The sequence below is a fragment of the Engystomops pustulosus genome, chromosome 4, assembly GCF_040894005.1.
Source record: "Engystomops pustulosus chromosome 4, aEngPut4.maternal, whole genome shotgun sequence".
Taxonomy (NCBI): Eukaryota; Metazoa; Chordata; class Amphibia; order Anura; family Leptodactylidae; genus Engystomops; species Engystomops pustulosus.
In genome coordinates, this window is record NC_092414.1 from 5856188 (window position 1) to 5877680 (window position 21493).

The 21493-nt window shown below is 47.6% G+C and overlaps 1 protein-coding gene across 1 annotated transcript; it reads left to right on the forward strand.

Moving 5' to 3' along the window:
* The first annotated feature begins 35 nt into the window (after positions 1 to 35).
* BID (BH3 interacting domain death agonist) lies at positions 36 to 21281 on the forward strand. The gene is made up of 5 exons (XM_072144876.1): positions 36 to 57; positions 19637 to 19821; positions 19905 to 20056; positions 20227 to 20430; positions 20539 to 21281. Exons 2-5 carry the CDS (start codon positions 19650 to 19652, stop codon positions 20548 to 20550), a joined length of 540 nt encoding a protein of 179 aa, XP_072000977.1. The 5' UTR covers positions 36 to 57; positions 19637 to 19649; the 3' UTR covers positions 20551 to 21281.
* The last annotated feature ends 212 nt before the right edge of the window (positions 21282 to 21493 follow it).

Sequence of the window (21493 nt, forward strand, 5' to 3'; positions counted from 1 at the left end):
AATTCATAAAAGAAGGAAAAACCTTCACTAATCAGGAAGTGACCGGGAACCTCCCAGGTAAGAACTGATGAGGTCCCTCACCTACAGCCCAGGGCAAGACTGACATGGCTGATAACAGAGAGTAATAGATTGTATCCCCCCCTGTACAGTCTCCTCTCCCCGGGATGTAATGGCTGATAACAGAGAGTAATAGATTGTATCCCCCCCTGTACAGTGTCCTCTCCCCGGGATGTAATGGCTGATAACAGAGAGTAATAGATTGTATCCCCCCCTGTACAGTCTCCTCTCCCCGGGATGTAATGGCTGATAACAGAGAGTAATAGATTGTATCCCCCCCTGTACAGTCTCCTTTCCCCGGGATGTAATGGCTGATAACAGAGAGTAATAGATTGTATCCCCCCCCCTGTACAGTCTCCTCTCCCCGGGATGTAATGGCTGATAACAGAGAGTAATAGATTGTATCCCCCTGTACAGTCTCCTCTCCCCGGGATGTAATGGCTGATAACAGAGAGTAATAGATTGTATCCCCCCTGTACAGTCTCCTCTCCCCGGGGTGTAATGGCTGATAACAGAGAGTAATAGATTGTATCCCCCCTGTACAGTCTCCTCTCCCCGGGATGTAATGGCTGATAACAGAGAGTAATAGATTGTATCCCCCCTGTACAGTCTCCTCTCCCCGGGATGTAATGGCTGATAACAGAGAGTAATAGATTGTATCCCCCTGTACAGTCTCCTCTCCCCGGGATGTAATGGCTGATAACAGAGAGTAATAGATTGTACCCCCCCCCCTGTACAGTCTCCTCTCCCCGGGATGTAATGGCTGATAACAGAGAGTAATAGATTGTATCCCCCGGTACAGTCTCCTCTCCCCGGGGTGTAATGGCTGATAACAGAGAGTTATAGATTGTATCCCCCCCCCTGTACAGTCTCCTCTCCCCAGGATGTAATGGCTGATAACAGAGAGTAATAGATTGTATCCCCCCCCCCTGTACAGTCTCCTCTCCCCGGGATGTAATGGCTGATAACAGAGAGTAATAGATTGTATCCCCCTGTACAGTCTCTTCCCCCCGGGGTGTAATGGCTGATAACAGAGAGTAATAGATTGTATCCCCCTGTACAGTCTCCTCTCCCCGGGGTGTAATGGCTGATAACAGAGAGTAATAGATTGTATCCCCCCTGTACAGTCTCCTCTCCCCGGGATGTAATGGCTGATAACAGAGAGTAATAGATTGTATCCCCCTGTACAGTCTCTTCCCCCCGGGGTGTAATGGCTGATAACAGAGAGTAATAGATTGTATCCCCCTGTACAGTCTCCTCTCCCCGGGATGTAATGGCTGATAACAGAGAGTAATAGATTGTATCCCCCCTGTACAGTCTCCTCTCCCCGGGGTATAGTGGCTGATAACAGAGAGTAATAGATTGTATCCCCCCTGTACAGTCTCCTCTCCCCGGGGTGTAATGGCTGATAACAGAGAGTAATAGATTGTATCCCCCCCCCTGTACAGTCTCCTCTCCCCGGGGTGTAATGGCTGATAACAGAGAGTAATAGATTGTATCCCCCCTGTACAGTCTCCTCTCCCCGGGATATAATGGCTGATAACAGAGAGTAATAGATTGTATCCCCCCCTGTACAGTCTCCTCTCCCCGGGGTGTAATGGCTGATAACAGAGAGTAATAGATTGTATCCCCCCCTGTACAGTCTCCTCTCCCCGGGGTGTAATGGCTGATAACAGAGAGTAATAGATTGTATCCCCCGTGTACAGTCTCCTCTCCCCGGGGTGTAATGGCTGATAACAGAGAGTAATAGATTGTATCCCCCCCTGTACAGTCTCCTCTCCCCGGGGTGTAATGGCTGATAACAGAGAGTAATAGATTGTATCCCCCCCTGTACAGTCTCCTCTCCCCGGGATGTAATGGCTGATAACAGAGAGTAATAGATTGTATCCCCCCCTGTACAGTCTCCTCTCCCCGGGGTGTAATGGCTGATAACAGAGAGTAATAGATTGTATCCCCCTGTACAGTCTCCTCTCCCCGGGGTATAGTGGCTGATAACAGAGAGTAATAGATTGTATCCCCCCCCCTGTACAGTCTCCTCTCCCCGGGGTGTAATGGCTGATAACAGAGAGTAATAGATTATATCCCCCCCTGTACAGTCTCCTCTCCCCGGGATGTAATGGCTGATAACAGAGAGTAATAGATTGTATCCCCCCCCCTGTACAGTCTCCTCTCCCCGGGATGTAGTGGCTGATAACAGAGAGTAATAGATTGTATCCCCCTGTACAGTCTCCTCTCCCCGGGATGTAATGGCTGATAACAGAGAGTAATAGATTGTATCCCCCCTGTACAGTCTCCTCTCCCCGGGGTGTAATGGCTGATAACAGAGAGTAATAGATTGTATCCCCCCCCCCCCCCCCCCTGTACAGTCTCCTCTCCCTGGGGTGTAATGGCTGATAACAGAGAGTAATAGATTATATCCCCCCCTGTACAGTCTCCTCTCCCCGGGGTGTAATGGCTGATAACAGAGAGTAATAGATTGTATCCCCCCCTGTACAGTCTCCTCTCCCCGGGATGTAATGGCTGATAACAGAGAGTAATAGATTGTATCCCCCCCTGTACAGTCTCCTCTCCCCGGGGTGTAATGGCTGATAACAGAGAGTAATAGATTGTATCCCCCCCTGTACAGTCTCCTCTCCCCGGGATGTAATGGCTGATAACAGAGAGTAATAGATTGTATCCCCCCTGTACAGTCTCCTCTCCCCGGGATGTAATGGCTGATAACAGAGAGTAATAGATTGTATCCCCCCTGTACAGTCTCCTCTCCCCGGGGTGTAATGGCTGATAACAGAGAGTAATAGATTATATCCCCCCCTGTACAGTCTCCTCTCCCCGGGATATAATGGCTGATAACAGAGAGTAATAGATTGTATCCCCCCCTGTACAGTCTCCTCTCCCCGTGATGTAATGGCTGATAACAGAGAGTAATAGAGTGTATCCCCCTGTACAGTCTCCTCTCCCCGGGATGTAATGGCTGATAACAGAGAGTAATAGATTGTATCCCCCCCTGTACAGTCTCCTCTCCCCGGGGTGTAATGGCTGATAACAGAGAGTAATAGATTGTATCCCCCCTGTACAGTCTCCTCTCCCCGGGATGTAATGGCTGATAACAGAGAGTAATAGATTGTATCCCCCCCCTGTACAGTCTCCTCTCCCCAGGGTGTAATGGCTGATAACAGAGAGTAATAGATTGTATCCCCCCCTGTACAGTCTCCTCTCCCCGGGATGTAATGGCTGATAACAGAGAGTAATAGATTGTATCCCCCTGTACAGTCTCCTCTCCCCGGGATGTAATGGCTGATAACAGAGAGTAATAGATTGTATCCCCCCCTGTACAGTCTCCTCTCCCCGGGGTGTAATGGCTGATAACAGAGAGTAATAGATTGTATCCCCCCCTGTACAGTCTCCTCTCCCCGGGATATAATGGCTGATAACAGAGAGTAATAGATTGTATCCCCCCCTGTACAGTCTCTTCCCCCCGGGGTGTAATGGCTGATAACAGAGAGTAATAGATTGTATCCCCCCTGTACAGTCTCCTCTCCCCGGGATGTAATGGCTGATAACAGAGAGCAATAGATTGTACCCCCCCTGTACAGTCTCCTCTCCCCGGGATGTAATGGCTGATAACACAGAGTAATAGATTGTATCCCCCCCTGTACAGTCTCCTCTCCCCGGGATGTAATGGCTGATAACAGAGAGTAATAGATTGTACCCCCCCCCCCTGTACAGTCTCTTCTCCCCGGGATGTAATGGCTGATAACAGAGAGTAATAGATTGTATCCCCCCCCCCCTGTACAGTCTCTTCTCCCCGGGATGTAATGGCTGATAACAGAGAGTAATAGATTGTATCCCCCCCCCTGTACAGTCTCCTCTCCCCGGGGTGTAATGGCTGATAACAGAGAGTAATAGATTGTATCCCCCCCTGTACAGTCTCCTCTCCCCGGGATGTAATGGCTGATAACAGAGAGTAATAGATTGTATCCCCCCCTGTACAGTCTCCTCTCCCCGGGGTGTAATGGCTGATAACAGAGAGTAATAGATTGTATCCCCCCCCCCCTGTACAGTCTCCTCTCCCCGGGATGTAATGGCTGATAACAGAGAGTAATAGATTGTATCCCCCCTGTACAGTCTCCTCTCCCCGGGGTGTAATGGCTGATAACAGAGAGTAATAGATTGTATCCCCCCCCCTGTACAGTCTCCTCTCCCCGGGATGTAATGGCTGATAACAGAGAGTAATAGATTGTATCCCCCCCCCCCTGTACAGTCTCCTCTCCCCGGGATGTAATGGCTGATAACAGAGAGTAATAGATTGTATCCCCCTGTACAGTCTCCTCTCCCCGGGATGTAATGGCTGATAACAGAGAGTAATAGATTGTATCCCCCCCCCTGTACAGTCTCCTCTCCCCGGGATGTAATGGCTGATAACAGAGAGTAATAGATTGTATCCCCCCCTGTACCTAGCAGTGATAGGAGGACACTGCCCCCTGCTGGTGTGATGATGTGGGGGCCATGGTATAGGACAGTCACCCCTAGTAGTGATAGGAGGACACACTGCCCCCTGCTGGTGTGATGATGTGGAGGCCATTGTATAGGACAGTCACCCCTAGCAGTGATAGGAGGACACACTGCCCCCTGCTGGGGAGATGATGTGGGGGCCATGGTATAGGACAGTCACCCCTAGCAGTGATAGGAGGACACTGCCCCCTGCTGGTGTGATGTGGGGGGCCATGGTATAGGACAGTCACCCCTAGTAGTGATAGGAGGACACTGCCCCCTGCTGGTGTGATGATGTGGGGGCCATGGTATAGGACAGTCACCCCTAGTAGTGATAGGAGGACACACTGCCCCCTGCTGGTGTGATGATGTGGGGTCCATGGTATAGAACAGTCACCCCTAGCAGTGATAGGAGGACACTGCCCCCTGCTGGTGTGATGATGTGGGGTCATGGTATAGGACAGTCACCCCTAGTAGTGATAGGAGGACACACTGCCCCCTGCTGGTGTGATGATGTGGGGTCCATGGTATAGGACAGTCACCCCTAGCAGTGATAGGAGGACACTGCCCCCTGCTGGTGTGATGATGTGGGGGCCATGGTATAGGACAGTCACCCCTAGTAGTGATAGGAGGACACTGCCCCCTGCTGGTGTGATGATGTGGGGGCCATGGTATAGGACAGTCACCCCTAACAGTGATAGGAGGACACTGCCCCCTGCTGGTGTGATGTGGGGGCCATGGTATAGGACAGTCACCCCTAGCAGTGATAGGAGGACACACTGCCCCCTGCTGGTGTGATGATGTGGGGCCATGGTATAGGACAGTCACCCCTAGCAGTGATAGGAGGACACTGCCCCCTGCTGGTGTGATGATGTGGGGCCATGGTATAGGACAGTCACCCCTAACAGTGATAGGAGGACACTGCCCCCTGCTGGTGTGATGATGTGGGGGCCATGGTATAGGACAGTCACCCCTAGCAGTGATAGGAGGACACACTGCCCCCTGCTGGTGTGATGATGTGGGGCCATGGTATAGGACAGTCACCCCTAGCAGTGATAGGAGGACACTGCCCCCTGCTGGTGTGATGATGTGGGGCCATGGTATAGGACAGTCACCCCTAACAGTGATAGGAGGACACTGCCCCCTGCTAGTGTGATGATGTGGGGGCCATGGTATAGGACAGTCACCCCTAACAGTGATAGGAGGACACTGCCCCCTGCTGGTGTGATGTGGGGGGCCATGGTATAGGACAGTCACCCCTAACAGTGATAGGAGGACACTGCCCCCTGCTGGTGTGATGATGTGGGGGCCATGGTATAGGACAGTCACCCCTAGCAGTGATAGGAGGACACTGCCCCCTGCTGGTGTGATGTGGGGGCCATGGTATAGGACAGTCACCCCTAGCAGTGATAGGAGGACACACTGCCCCCTGCTGGTGTGATGATGTGGGGGCCATGGTATAGGACAGTCACCCCTAGCAGTGATAGGAGGACACTGCCCCCTGCTGGTGTGATGATGTGGGGGCCATGGTATAGGACAGTCACCCCTAGCAGTGATAGGAGGACACTGCCCCCTGCTGGTGTGATGATGTGGGGGCCATGGTATAGAACAGTCACCCCTAGCCGTGATAGGAGGACACTGCCCCCTGCTGGTGTGATGTGGGGGCCATGGTATAGGACAGTCACCCCTAGCAGTGATAGGAGGACACACTGCCCCCTGCTGGTGTGATGTGGGGGCCATGGTATAGGACAGTCACCCCTAGCAGTGATAGGAGGACACCTGGTATCCGGGCAGGAGCTGCATCTTCCTGTGTATCTGGGGTAGAGATGTGGAGTTATATACAGACACTGCGCAGAGAGAGGAGCTCACAGCAGCCAATCACAGCTCTGACTGCAAGCTGTCCAATGAGAGAAGGGAGCAGAGGAGTTGCTATGGTGACAACTCCACTTCCTGTTGGCAGATAATCTGAAAAATAGCCCAAAGATGTATCTAATCCTGTGTGATACTGCCTGCTGAGCTGTGTATCTAATCCCCTCCTGTGTGATACTGCCTGCTGAGCTGTGTATCTAATCCCATCCTGTGTGATACAGTCTGCTGAGCTGCGTATCTAATCCCCTCCTGTGTGTTACTGTCTGCTGAGCTGTGTATATAATCCTCTCCTGTGTGATACTGTCTGCTGAGCTGTGTATCTAATCCTATCCTGTGTGATACTGCCTGCTGAGCTGTGTATCTAATCCCATCCTCTGTGATACAGTCTGCTGAGCTGCGTATCTAATCCCATCCTGTGTGATACTGTCTGCTGAGCTGTGTATCTAATCCCCTCCTGTGTGATACTGTCTGCTGAGCTGTGTATCTAATCCCCTCCTGTGTGATACTGACTGCTGAGCTGTGTATCTAATCCTCTCCTGTGTGATACTGACTTCTGAGCTGTGTATCTAATCCTCTCCTGTGTGATACTGACTGCTGAGCTGTGTATCTAATCCCATCCTGTGTGATACTGACTGCTGAGCTGTGTATCTAATCCCATCCTGTGTGATACTGTCTGCTGAGCTGTGTATCTAATCTTCTCCTGTGTGATACTGCCTGCTGAGCTGTGTATCTAATCCTATCCTGTGTGATACTGCCTGCTGAGCTGTGTATCTAATCCCCTCCTGTGTGATGCTGTCTGCTGAGCTGTGTATCTAATCCTCTCCTGTGTGATACTGTCTGCTGAGCTGTGTATCTAATCCTATCCTGTGTGATACTGTCTGCTGAGCTGTGTATCTAATCCCATCCTGTGTGATACTGTCTGCTGAGCTGTGTATCTAATCCCATCCTGTGTGATACTGCCTGCAGAGCTGTGTATCTAATCCCATCCTGTGTGATACTGTCTGCTGAGCCATGTATCTAATCCCATCCTGTGTGATACTGTCTGCTAAGATGTGTATCTAATCCTATCCTGTGTGATACTGCCTGCTGAGCTGTGTATCTAATCCTCTCCTGTGTGATACTGTCTGCTGAGCTGTGTATCTAATCCTGTCCTGTGTGATACTGTCTGCTGAGCTGTGTATCTAATCCTATCCTGTGTGATACTGTCTGCTGAGCTGTGTATCTAATCCCTTCCTGTGTGATACTGTCTGCTGAGCTGTGTATCTAATTCCATCCTGTGTGATACTGTCTGCTGAACTGTGTATCTAATTCCATCCTGTGTGATACTGTCTGCTGAGTTGTGTATCTAATCCTGTGTGATACTGTCTGCTGAGCTGTGTATCTAATCCTATCCTGTGTGATACTGTCTGCTGAGCTGTGTATCTAATCCTCTCCTGTGTGATACTGTCTGCTGAGCTGTGTATCTCATCCTGTCCTGTGTGATACTGTCTGCTGAGCTGTGTATCTAATCCTATCCTGTGTGATAGTCTGCTGAGTTGTGTATCTAATCCTCTCCTGTGTGATACTGCCTGCTGAGCTGTGTATCTCATCCTGTCCTGTGTGATACTGTCTGCTGAGCTGTGTATCTAATCCTATCCTGTGTGATAGTCTGCTGAGTTGTGTATCTAATCCTCTCCTGTGTGATACTGTCTGCTGAGCTGTGTATCTAATCTTATCCTGTGTGATACTGACTGCTGAGCTGTGTATCTAATCCTATCCTGTGTGATACTGCCTGCTGAGCTGTGTATCTCATCCTCTCCTGTGTGATACTGACTGCTGAGCTGTGTATCTAATCCTATCCTGTGTGATACTGTCTGCTGAGCTGTGTATCTAATCCTATCCTGTGTGATACTGTCTGCTGAGTTGTGTATCTAATCCTATCCTGTGTGATACTGTCTGCTGAGCTGTGTATCTAATCCTCTCCTGTGTGATACTCCCTGCTGAGCTGTGTATCTAATCCTCTCCTGTGTGATACTGTCTGCTGAGCTGTGTATCTAATCCTATCCTGTGTGATACTGTCTGCTGAGCTGTGTATCTAATCCTATCCTGTGTGATACTGTCTGCTGAGCTGTGTATCTAATCCTATCCTGTGTGATACTGTCTGCTGAGCTGTGTATCTAATCCTATCCTGTGTGATACTGTCTGCTGAGCTGTGTATCTAATCCTATCCTGTGTGATACTCCCTGCAGAGCTGTGTATCTCATCCTGTCCTGTGTGATGCTGTCTGCTGAGCTGTGTATCTAATCCTCTCCTGTGTGATACTGACTGCTAAACTGTGTATCTAATCCTATCCTGTGTGATACAGTCTGCTGAGCTGTGTATCTAATCCTATCCTGTGTGATACTCCCTGCAGAGCTGTGTATCTAATCCTCTCCTGTGTGATACTGACTGCTGAGCTGTGTATCTAATCCTCTCCTGTGTGATACTGTCTGCTGAGCTGTGTATCTAATCCTCTCCTGTGTGATACTGGCTGCTGAGCTGTGTATCTAATCCTCTCCTGTGTGATACTGTCTGCTGCGCTGTGTATCTAATCCTCTCCTGTGTGATACTGTCTGCTGAGCAGTGTATCTAATCCTCTCCTGTGTGATACAGTCTGCTGAGCTGTGTATCTAATCCTATCCTGTGTGATACTGTCTGATGAGCTGTGTATCTAATCCTATCCTGTGTGATACTGTCTGATGAGCTGTGTATCTAATCCTATCCTGTGTGATACAGTCTGCTGAGCTGTGTATCTAATCCTATCCTGTGTGATACAGTCTGCTGAGCTGTGTATCTAATCCTATCCTGTGTGATACTGCCTGCTGAGCTGTGTATCTAATCCTATCCTGTGTGATACTCCCTGCTGAGCTGTGTATCTAATCCTCTCCTGTGTGATACTGCCTGCTGAGCTGTGTATCTAATCCTCTCCTGTGTGATACTGCCTGCTGAGCTGTGTATCTAATCCTCTCCTGTGTGATACTGCTCAGCTGTGTATCTAATCCTCTCCTGTGTGATACTGCTGAGCTGTGTATCTAATCCTCTCCTGTGTGATACTGCTGAGCTGTGTATCTAATCCTCTCCTGTGTGATACTGCTGAGCTGTGTATCTAATCCTCTCCTGTGTGATACTGCTGAGCTGTGTATCTAATCCTCTCCTGTGTGATACTGTCTCAGTATGTAGTGCTGGTCGCTGTGTGGGTGTGTTCAGCTTTAAGGGGCGTGTCCAGGGGGCGGGCTCCGGGTTGTGTATAAAAGTAGGAGGAGGACAACAAGGAAGAGAAGAGGAAACCGGGAGCCGCAACAACACAGGTAAGTGTCCTCTCCTGTCACCTACCTGCCTGCCACCTACCTGCCACTGGGGAGGTACACAGCTCAGCAGACTGTATCACACAGGAGAGGATTAGATATACAGCTCAGCAGACAGTATCACACAGGATAGGATGAGATACACAGCTCAGCAGTCAGTATCACACAGGATGGGATTAGATACACAGCTCAGCAGACAGTATCACACAGGATAGGATTAGATACACAGCTCAGCAGTCAGTATCACACAGGATGGGATTAGATACACAGCTCAGCAGACAGTATCACACAGGAGAGGATGAGATACACAGCTCAGCAGGCAGTATCACACAGGATGGGATTAGATACACAGCTCTGCAGACAGTATCACACAGGATGGGATGAGATACACAGCTCAGCAGCCAGTATCACACAGGAGAGGATTAGATACACAGCTCAGCAGGGAGTATCACACAGGATGGGATTAGATACACAGCTCAGCAGACAGTATCACACAGGAGAGGATTAGATACACAGCTCAGCAGACAGTATCACACAGGAGAGGATTAGATACACAGCTCAGCAGACAGTATCACACAGGATAGGATTAGATACACAGCTCTGCAGGCAGTATCACACAGGAGAGGATGAGATACACAGCCCAGCAGTCAGTATCACACAGGATGGGATTAGATACACAGCTCAGCAGTCAGTATCACACAGGAGAGGATTAGATACACAGCTCAGCAGACAGTATCACACAGGATAGGATTAGATACACAGCTCTGCAGGCAGTATCACACAGGAGAGGATGAGATACACAGCCCAGCAGTCAGTATCACACAGGATGGGATTAGATACACAGCTCAGCAGTCAGTATCACACAGGAGAGGATTAGATACACAGCTCAGCAGACAGTATCACACAGGATAGTATTAGATACACAGCTCTGCAGGCAGTATCACACAGGAGAGGATGAGATACACAGCCCAGCAGTCAGTATCACACAGGATGGGATTAGATACACAGCTCTGCAGACAGTATCACACAGGATGGGATTAGATACACAGCTCAGCAGCCAGTATCACACAGGAGAGGATGAGATACACTGCTCAGCAGTCAGTATCACACAGGAGAGGATTAGATACACAGCTCAGCAGACAGTATCACACAGGATGGGATTAGATACACAGCTCCGCAGACAGTATCACACAGGAGAGGATTAGATACACAGCTCAGCAGACAGTATCACACAGGAGAGGATTAGATACACAGCTCTGCAGGCTGTATCGCACAGGGTGGGATTAGATACACAGCTCTGCAGGCTGTATCGCACAGGGTGGGATTAGATACACAGCTCTGCAGGCTGTATCGCACAGGGTGGGATTAGATACACAGCTCTGCAGGCTGTATCGCACAGGGTGGGATTAGATACACAGCTCTGCAGGCTGTATCGCACAGGGTGGGATTAGATACATTTGTAGTTTTGGTGGCTGATGTTACATTGTGTCGCTCGGTCTTGCTGTATTTGTCATGTGACCCCACAGTCCTGCAGGGGTTAATGTCGGATTATTATTATTATTATTATTCACACTCTGTAAGAGGTTCCGCTGTTTGTGGCGTTGCTGTGTAATAACTTTGCTCCGGGAGAATTTCTATAAATGTTATCGGGCGCTGACCCCCTTTTCCTCGCTGATATTAGTGTAGTAGAATAATACTATAATGGGACCATAAGCTTACTACACCGCTACAGCACCAGAACTGTGACCACTGCACAGCTACAGCGCCACAACTGTGACCACTACACCGCTACAGCACCAGAACTGTGACCACTGCACAGCTACAGCGCCAGAACTGTGACCACTGCACAGCTACAGCGCCAGAACTGTGACCACTACACCGCTACAGCACCAGAACTGTGATCACTACACAGCTACAGCACCAGAACTATGATCACTGCACCGCTACAGCACCAGAGCTGTGATCACTACACAGCTACAGCACCAGAACTGTGACCACTACACCGCTAGAGCGCCAGAACTGTGACCACTGCACAGCTACAGCGCCAGAACTGTGACCACTGCACCGCTACAGCGCCACAACTGTGACCACTACACCGCTAGAGCGCCAGAACTGTGACCACTGCACAGCTACAGCGCCAGAACTGTGACCACTGCACAGCTACAGCGCCAGAACTGTGACCACTGCACAGCTACAGCGCCACAACTGTGACCACTACACCGCTACAGCGCCAGAACTGTGACCACTGCACAGCTACAGCACCAGAACTATGATCACTACACCGCTACAGCGCCAGAACTGTGACCACTGCACAGCTACAGCGCCAGAACTGTGACCACTGCACCGCTACAGCGCCACAACTGTGACCACTACACCGCTAGAGCGCCAGAACTGTGACCACTGCACAGCTACAGCGCCAGAACTGTGACCACTGCACAGCTACAGCGCCAGAACTGTGACCACTGCACAGCTACAGCGCCAGAACTGTGACCACTACACCGCTACAGCGCCAGAACTGTGATCACTACACAGCTACAGCACCAGAACTATGATCACTGCACCGCTACAGCACCAGAGCTGTGATCACTACACAGCTACAGCACCAGAACTGTGACCACTACACCGCTAGAGCGCCAGAACTGTCATCACTACACCGCTACAGCACCAGAACTGTGACCACTACACCGCTACAGCGCCAGAACTGTGATCACTACACCGCTAGAGCGCTAGAACTGTCATCACTACACTGCTACAGCACCAGAACTGTCATCACTACACCGCTACAGCACCAGAGCTGTGACCACTACACCGCTACAGCACCAGAACTGTGATCACTACACCGCTAGAGCGCCAGAACTGTCATCACTACACCGCTACAGCACCAGAACTGTCATCACTACACCGCTACAGCACCAGAACTGTCATCACTACACCGCTACAGCAACAGAGCTGTGACCACTACACCGCTACAGCACCAGAACTGTGACCACTACACAGCTACAGCGCCAGAACTGTGACCACTGCACAGCTACAGCGCCAGAACTGTGATCACTGCACCGCTACAGCGCCAGAACTGTGACCACTGCACCGCTACAGCGCCAGAACTGTGACCACTGCACAGCTACAGCGCCAGAACTGTGACCACTGCACCGCTACAGCGCCAGAACTGTGACCACTGCACAGCTACAGCGCCAGAACTGTGACCACTGCACCGCTACAGCGCCAGAACTGTGACCACTGCACAGCTACAGCGCCAGAACTGTGACCACTACACCGCTAGAGCGCCAGAACTGTGACCACTGCACCGCTACAGCGCCAGAACTGTGACCACTGCACCGCTACAGCGCCAGAACTGTGACCACTGCACCGCTACAGCGCCAGAACTGTGACCACTGCACCGCTACAGCGCCAGAACTGTGACCACTGCACCGCTACAGCGCCAGAACTGTGACCACTGCACCGCTACAGCGCCAGAACTGTGACCACTGCACAGCTACAGCGCCAGAACTGTGACCACTGCACAGCTACAGCGCCAGAACTGTGACCACTGCACAGCTACAGCGCCAGAACTGTGACCACTGCACAGCTACAGCGCCAGAACTGTGACCACTGCACAGCTACAGCGCCAGAACTGTGACCACTGCACCGCTACAGCGCCAGAACTGTGACCACTGCACCGCTACAGCGCCAGAACTGTGACCACTGCACAGCTACAGCGCCAGAACTGTGATCACTGCACCGCTACAGCGCCAGAACTGTGACCACTGCACAGCTACAGCGCCAGAACTGTGACCACTGCACCGCTACAGCGCCAGAACTGTGACCACTGCACAGCTACAGCGCCAGAACTGTGACCACTGCACAGCTACAGCGCCAGAACTGTGACCACTGCACAGCTACAGCGCCAGAACTGTGACCACTGCACAGCTACAGCGCCAGAACTGTGACCACTACACCGCTACAGCGCCAGAACTGTGATCACTACACAGCTACAGCACCAGAACTATGATCACTGCACCGCTACAGCACCAGAGCTGTGATCACTACACAGCTACAGCACCAGAACTGTGACCACTACACCGCTAGAGCGCCAGAACTGTCATCACTACACCGCTACAGCACCAGAACTGTGACCACTACACCGCTACAGCGCCAGAACTGTGATCACTACACCGCTAGAGCGCTAGAACTGTCATCACTACACTGCTACAGCACCAGAACTGTCATCACTACACCGCTACAGCACCAGAGCTGTGACCACTACACCGCTACAGCACCAGAACTGTGATCACTACACCGCTAGAGCGCCAGAACTGTCATCACTACACCGCTACAGCACCAGAACTGTCATCACTGCACCGCTACAGCACCAGAACTGTGACCACTGCACCGCTACAGCGCCAGAACTGTGACCACTGCACAGCTACAGCGCCAGAACTGTGACCACTGCACCGCTACAGCGCCAGAACTGTGACCACTGCACAGCTACAGCGCCAGAACTGTGACCACTGCACCGCTACAGCGCCAGAACTGTGACCACTGCACAGCTACAGCGCCAGAACTGTGACCACTACACCGCTAGAGCGCCAGAACTGTGACCACTGCACCGCTACAGCGCCAGAACTGTGACCACTGCACCGCTACAGCGCCAGAACTGTGACCACTGCACCGCTACAGCGCCAGAACTGTGACCACTGCACCGCTACAGCGCCAGAACTGTGACCACTGCACAGCTACAGCGCCAGAACTGTGACCACTGCACCGCTACAGCGCCAGAACTGTGACCACTGCACAGCTACAGCGCCAGAACTGTGACCACTGCACAGCTACAGCGCCAGAACTGTGACCACTGCACAGCTACAGCGCCAGAACTGTGACCACTGCACCGCTACAGCGCCAGAACTGTGACCACTGCACCGCTACAGCGCCAGAACTGTGACCACTGCACCGCTACAGCGCCAGAACTGTGACCACTGCACCGCTACAGCGCCAGAACTGTGATCACTGCACCGCTACAGCGCCAGAACTGTGACCACTGCACCGCTACAGCGCCAGAACTGTGACCACTGCACCGCTACAGCGCCAGAACTGTGACCACTGCACAGCTACAGCGCCAGAACTGTGACCACTGCACAGCTACAGCGCCAGAACTGTGACCACTGCACAGCTACAATTTCTTTCATTCTCTTCTTCTACCTACTCACCATGTCAGCTTCTTCCAGCCACCACTTCTCCATGGGACGCTCCCCCACGCCCGCAGTACTCTGTATAGTCCCAGTATTCCCCCTCCATCCCTGAAGGCGGCCATGGATGTTATATTCCTTTCTGTTTCCATTTCTTATTTACTGAGAAACTAAACTCATCACAAGACACAGAAAATACACGAGGAGAGAATAAAGATCAGATTTATAGTAACAGACGAGGAAATGACATCACAAGAGAGGCCTGGATGACTTTCTGGAGAGAAAAAAAATCACGGGTTATGGGGATAAAACATTTATTTAATTCTTGAAGGTTGGACTTGTGTCTCCTTCCAGCCTTATATACTATGATGATATACTGCCGGGTATTTCCTACTCCCTGCAGAGGAATGACATCACAGATAATACACTGACCTATTATATCATCTAACATGTAATGTACTATAATACTGCCCCCTATGTACAGGAATATAACTACTATAATACTGCCCCCTATGTACAGGAATATAACTACTATAATACTGCCCTCTATGTACAGGAATATAACTACTATAATACTGCCCACTATGTACAAGAATATAACTACTATAATACTGCCCCCTATGTACAGGAATATAACTACTATAATACTGCCCCCTATGTACAGGAATATAACTACTATAATACTGCCCCCTATGTACCAGAATATAACTACTATAATACTGCCGCCTATGTACAGGAATATAACTACTATAATACTGCCCCCTATGTACAAGAATATAACTACTATAATACTGCCCCCTATGTACAGGAATATAACTACTATAATACTGCCCCCTATGTACAAGAATATAACTACTATAATACTGCCCCCTATGTACAGGAATATAACTACTATAATACTGTCCCCTATGTACAAGAATATAACTACTATAATACTGCCCCCTATGTACAAGAATATAACTACTATAATACTGCCCCCTATGTACAGGAATATAACTACTATAATACTGCCCCCTATGTACAGGAATATAACTACTATAATACTGCCCCCTATGTACAGGAATAGAACTACTATAATACTGCCCCCTATGTACAAGAATATAACTACTATAATACTGCCCCCTATGTACAGGAATATAACTACTATAATACTGCCCCCTATGTACAAGAATATAACTACTATAATACTGCCCCCTATGTACAAGAATATAACTACTATAATACTGCCCCCTATGTACAGGAATATAACTACTATAATACTGCCCCCTATGTACAGGAATATAACTACTATAATACTGCCCCCTATGTACAGGAATACAACTACTATAATACTGCCCCCTATGTACAGGAATATAACTACTATAATACTGCCCCCTATGTACAGGAATATAACTACTATAATACTGCCTCCTATGTACAGGAATATAACTACTATAATACTGCCCCCTATGTACAAGAATATAACTACTATAATACTGCCCCCTATGTACAGGAATATAACTACTATAATACTGCCCCCTATGTACAAGAATATAACTACTATAATACTGCCCCCTATGTACAGGAATATAACTACTATAATACTGCCCTCTATGTACAAGAATATAACTACTATAATACTGCCCCCTATGTACAGGAATATAACTACTATAATACTGCCCCTATGTACAGGGATATAACTACTATAATACTGCCCCCTATGTACAGGAATATAACTACTATAATACTGCCCCCTATGTACAGGGATATAACTACTATAATACTGCCCCCTATGTACAGGAATATAACTACTATAATACTGCCTCCTATGTACAGGAATATAACTACTATAATACTGCCCCCTATGTACAGGAATATAACTACTATAATACTGCCATCTATGTACAGGAATATAACTACTATAATACTGTCCCCTATGTACAAGAATATAACTACTATAATACTGCCCCCTATGTACAGGAATATAACTACTATAATACTGCCCCCTATGTACAGGGATATAACTACTATAATACTGCCTCCTATGTACAGGAATATAACTACTATAATACTGCCTCCTATGTACAGGAATATAACTACTATAATACTGCCCCCCATGTACAAGAATATAACTACTATAATACTGCCCCCTATGTACAGGAATATAACTACTATAATACTGCCCTCTATGTACAAGAATATAACTACTATAATACTGTCCCCTATGTACAAGAATATAACTACTATAATACTGCCCCCTATGTACAGGGATATAACTACTATAATACTGCCCTCTATGTACAGGAATATAACTACTATAATACTGCCCCCTATGTACAGGAATATAACTACTATAATACTGCCCCCCTATGTACAGGGATATAACTACTATAATACCGCCCCCTATGTACAAGAATATAACTACTATAATACTGCCCCCTATGTACAGGGATATAACTACTATAATACTGCCCCCTATACACAAGAATATAACTACTATAATACTGCCCCCTATGTACAAGAATATAACTACTATAATACTGCCCCCTATGTACAGGAATATAACTACTATAATACTGCCCCCTATGTACAGGAATATAACTGCTATAATACTGCCCCCTATGTACAGGAATATAACTGCTATAATACTGCCCCCTATGTACAGGAATATAACTACTATAATACTGCCCCCTATGTACAGGAATATAACTACTATAATACTGCCCCCTATGTACAAGAATATAACTACTATAATACTGCCCCTATGTACAGGAATATAACTACTATAATACTGCCCCCTATGTACAGGAATATAACTACTATAATACTGCCCTCTATGTACAAGAATATAACTACTATAATACTGCCCCCTATGTACAGGAATATAACTACTATAATACTGCCCCCTATGTACAGGAATATAACTACTATAATACCGCCCTCTATGTACAGGAATATAACTACTATAATACTGCCCCCTATGTACAGGAATATAACTACTATAATACTGCCCTCTATGTACAAGAATATAACTACTATAATACTGCCCCCTATGTACAGGAATATAACTACTATAATACTGCCCCTATGTACAGGAATATAACTACTATAATACTGCCCCCTATGTACAGGAATATAACTACTATAATACTGCCCCCTATGTACAAGAATATAACTACTATAATACTGCCCCCTATGTACAGGAATATAACTACTATAATACTGCCCCCTATGTACAGGAATATAACTACTATAATACTGCCCTCTATGTACAAGAATATAACTACTATAATACTGCCCCCTATGTACAGGAATATAACTACTATAATACTGCCCCCTATGTACAGGAATATAACTACTATAATACTGCCCTCTATGTACAGGAATATAACTACTATAATACTGCCCTCTATGTACAAGAATATAACTACTATAATACTGCCCCCTATGTACAGGAATATAACTACTATAATACTGCCCCCTATGTACAGGAATATAACTACTATAATACTGCCCTCTATGTACAAGAATATAACTACTATAATACTGCCCCCTATGTACAGGAATATAACTACTATAATACTGCCCCTATGTACAGGAATATAACTACTATAATACTGCCCCCTATGTACAAGAATATAACTACTATAATACTGCCCCCTATGTACAGGAATATAACTACTATAATACTGCCCCCTATGTACAGGAATATAACTACTATAATACTGCCCTCTATGTACAAGAATATAACTACTATAATACTGCCCCCTATGTACAGGAATATAACTACTATAATACTGCCCCCTATGTACAGGAATATAACTACTATAATACTGCCCTCTATGTACAGGAATATAACTACTATAATACTGCCCTCTATGTACAAGAATATAACTACTATAATACTGCCCCCTATGTACAGGAATATAACTACTATAATACTGCCCCCTATGTACAGGAATATAACTACTATAATACTGCCCTCTATGTACAAGAATATAACTACTATAATACTGCCCCCTATGTACAGGAATATAACTACTATAATACTGCCCCCTATGTACAGGAATATAACTACTATAATACTGCCCCCTATGTACAAGAATATAACTACTATAATACTGCCCCCTATGTACAGGAATATAACTACTATAATACTGCCCCCTATGTACAGGAATATAACTACTATAATACTGCCCTCTATGTACAAGAATATAACTACTATAATACTGCCCCCTATGTACAGGAATATAACTACTATAATACTGTCCCCTATGTACAAGAATATAACTACTATAATACTGCCTCCTATGTACAGGAATATAACTACTATAATACTGCCCCCTATGTACAAGAATATAACTACTATAATACTGCCCCTATGTACAGGAATATAACTACTATAATACTGCCCCCTATGTACAGGAATATAACTACTATAATACTGCCCTCTATGTACAAGAATATAACTACTATAATACTGCCCCCTATGTACAGGAATATAACTACTATAATACTGCCCCCTATGTACAGGAATATAACTACTATAATACTGCCCCTATGTACAGGAATATAACTACTATAATACTGCCCCCTATGTACAGGAATATAACTACTATAATACTGCCCTCTATGTACAAGAATATAACTACTATAATACTGCCCCCTATGTACAGGAATATAACTACTATAATACTGCCCCCTATGTGCTGATGATATTCCTTGTATTTTTAGGTCCCTGTATATAATGATGGAGGTGGAACTGATTTTTGTCGCCTTCTTAAAGAACCAGAAATCCGGTGACTCTGACTACAGGTTTGAGCTCGGTTCTCTGGAGAAGTTACTGGGTCATGGTTCCGAGCTGGAGACTGATGGTCGGGGCGGTGTGGGGTATCGGTGTATTATAGAGCCAGATGGAGGTAAGTACATGTGTGGATCTATAACAATGGCCGCCTTGTTACAGCTGTGTGTTACCATGGTGACAGGTCTCCTCTTCCTGCAGGGCCGCAGCCTGATGACGATAGCGAGCTGTACCGCAGGATCGGCGCGCAGCTGGCGGAGATGGGCGACCGCTTTGAACAAGACGGGACGATCACATCGGAAGTGGTGGAGGGATTAGTGAATGATATCCTGAGCAAGTCACTGACGGAGGATGTACGTATAAATAGTCAGGAGGGAGGGGCTTAGACACAGTCAGGAGGGAGGAGCTTAGTCAGTCAGGAGGGAGGGGCTTATACACAGTCAGGTGGTTGCAGCTTTGGTTGTGATTAGAGAACGTAATGATGATCTCCTCCTGTGGTGATTACCCACAATTCCCTTTGCAGCGCTTCGCGGACGCGGTGAAGTCGGTGCTGTCCAGCAGCCTGCCCCCCGGGATGGAGGTGGAGCAGGCCACCATGATAGCCGCCATGTCCTTAACCAGCAGGGTGGGCAAAAGCGTGCCCAGCCTGCTGCAGAACTGCTTCACCACCGCCGCAGCCTACATCCGCAGGAACTGCAGCTCATCCCTAGAACAAATCACCAGACAGGTGAGTCCTGGGGGCGTGGCTTAAAGGGGATCTCCATCCTGCCACGTCTAGATTACAAAATGGCAGAGAATTTCATATTTTATTGTGTTTTTTCACACTTTCTTGCAGGACGACCGCTGAACATCACCCGAGGAAACCATGAAAAAATGTGAAGCTTTTTCCGTTTTTTTAGTACAGTTATATATTTTTTGCTTCTCCGGCAGAGGATCATGTGACATGTGATATCATCTGCTCCAACCGTTTTCGGTTACCGGTGCAGCACAACGGCGGCCATCTTGTCATATAAGCTACACAAATCCATCTAACTTTATTCAGACACATCCCGACACGTGTACAGTTTCTGCCGCCATGTTATGACATCATTGATAAATCCCTCATATCCCCCCCCTCCCCCCCGGCGATTCTGTGACATCACCAGGAGCAGTGATGTCACTCCGGCCTACGCAGAACACGATTAGGATACGGACTCTCAGGTTTACATTTTCAAAATTGAATGCAAACTAAAAAAACTTCCATAATTACAGCTGCCGAGGGGGCGGGACTTCATGAATGTTTTTCTTGTGGGGAAGTTTTAATAAATTTTCATAAGTTTCATAATATTTTACTTGACAATTGTATTAGTCTTGTGGACCTCCAGATTCTCCTGTAAAATGGGGGCAGTTTAGGTATTTTAGATGTTCCCGGACTTATTTTTTGAGTCTTGTAAATATCGACCAATCAGCTGATAGAATGGAGATTTGAAGCACAACAGTTGGGGATGTTTCAGCCAATCCTATTGCTGCTTTCATTTTCTAACCTTCAACAGAATAATAAAATCCTGTAACTGGTTGTTATGGGCCTCAAGCAACCAATCAGATCTCTGCTTTCTTTTCATAACCTACAATGTAGTAAAAGAGCCGCCGCATCTGATTGGATGGTATAATGAATCTATAACAACCAATCAAATGAGTGTTTTCTGTTCTGAAACATTGCTTGCTATTGGTCTGCTACAGTCAGCTGACAAGTACGGTTACTATGGATGACACTAGGCCCGAAGCCTTCATAACTCCAGGAGGAGGCTCCG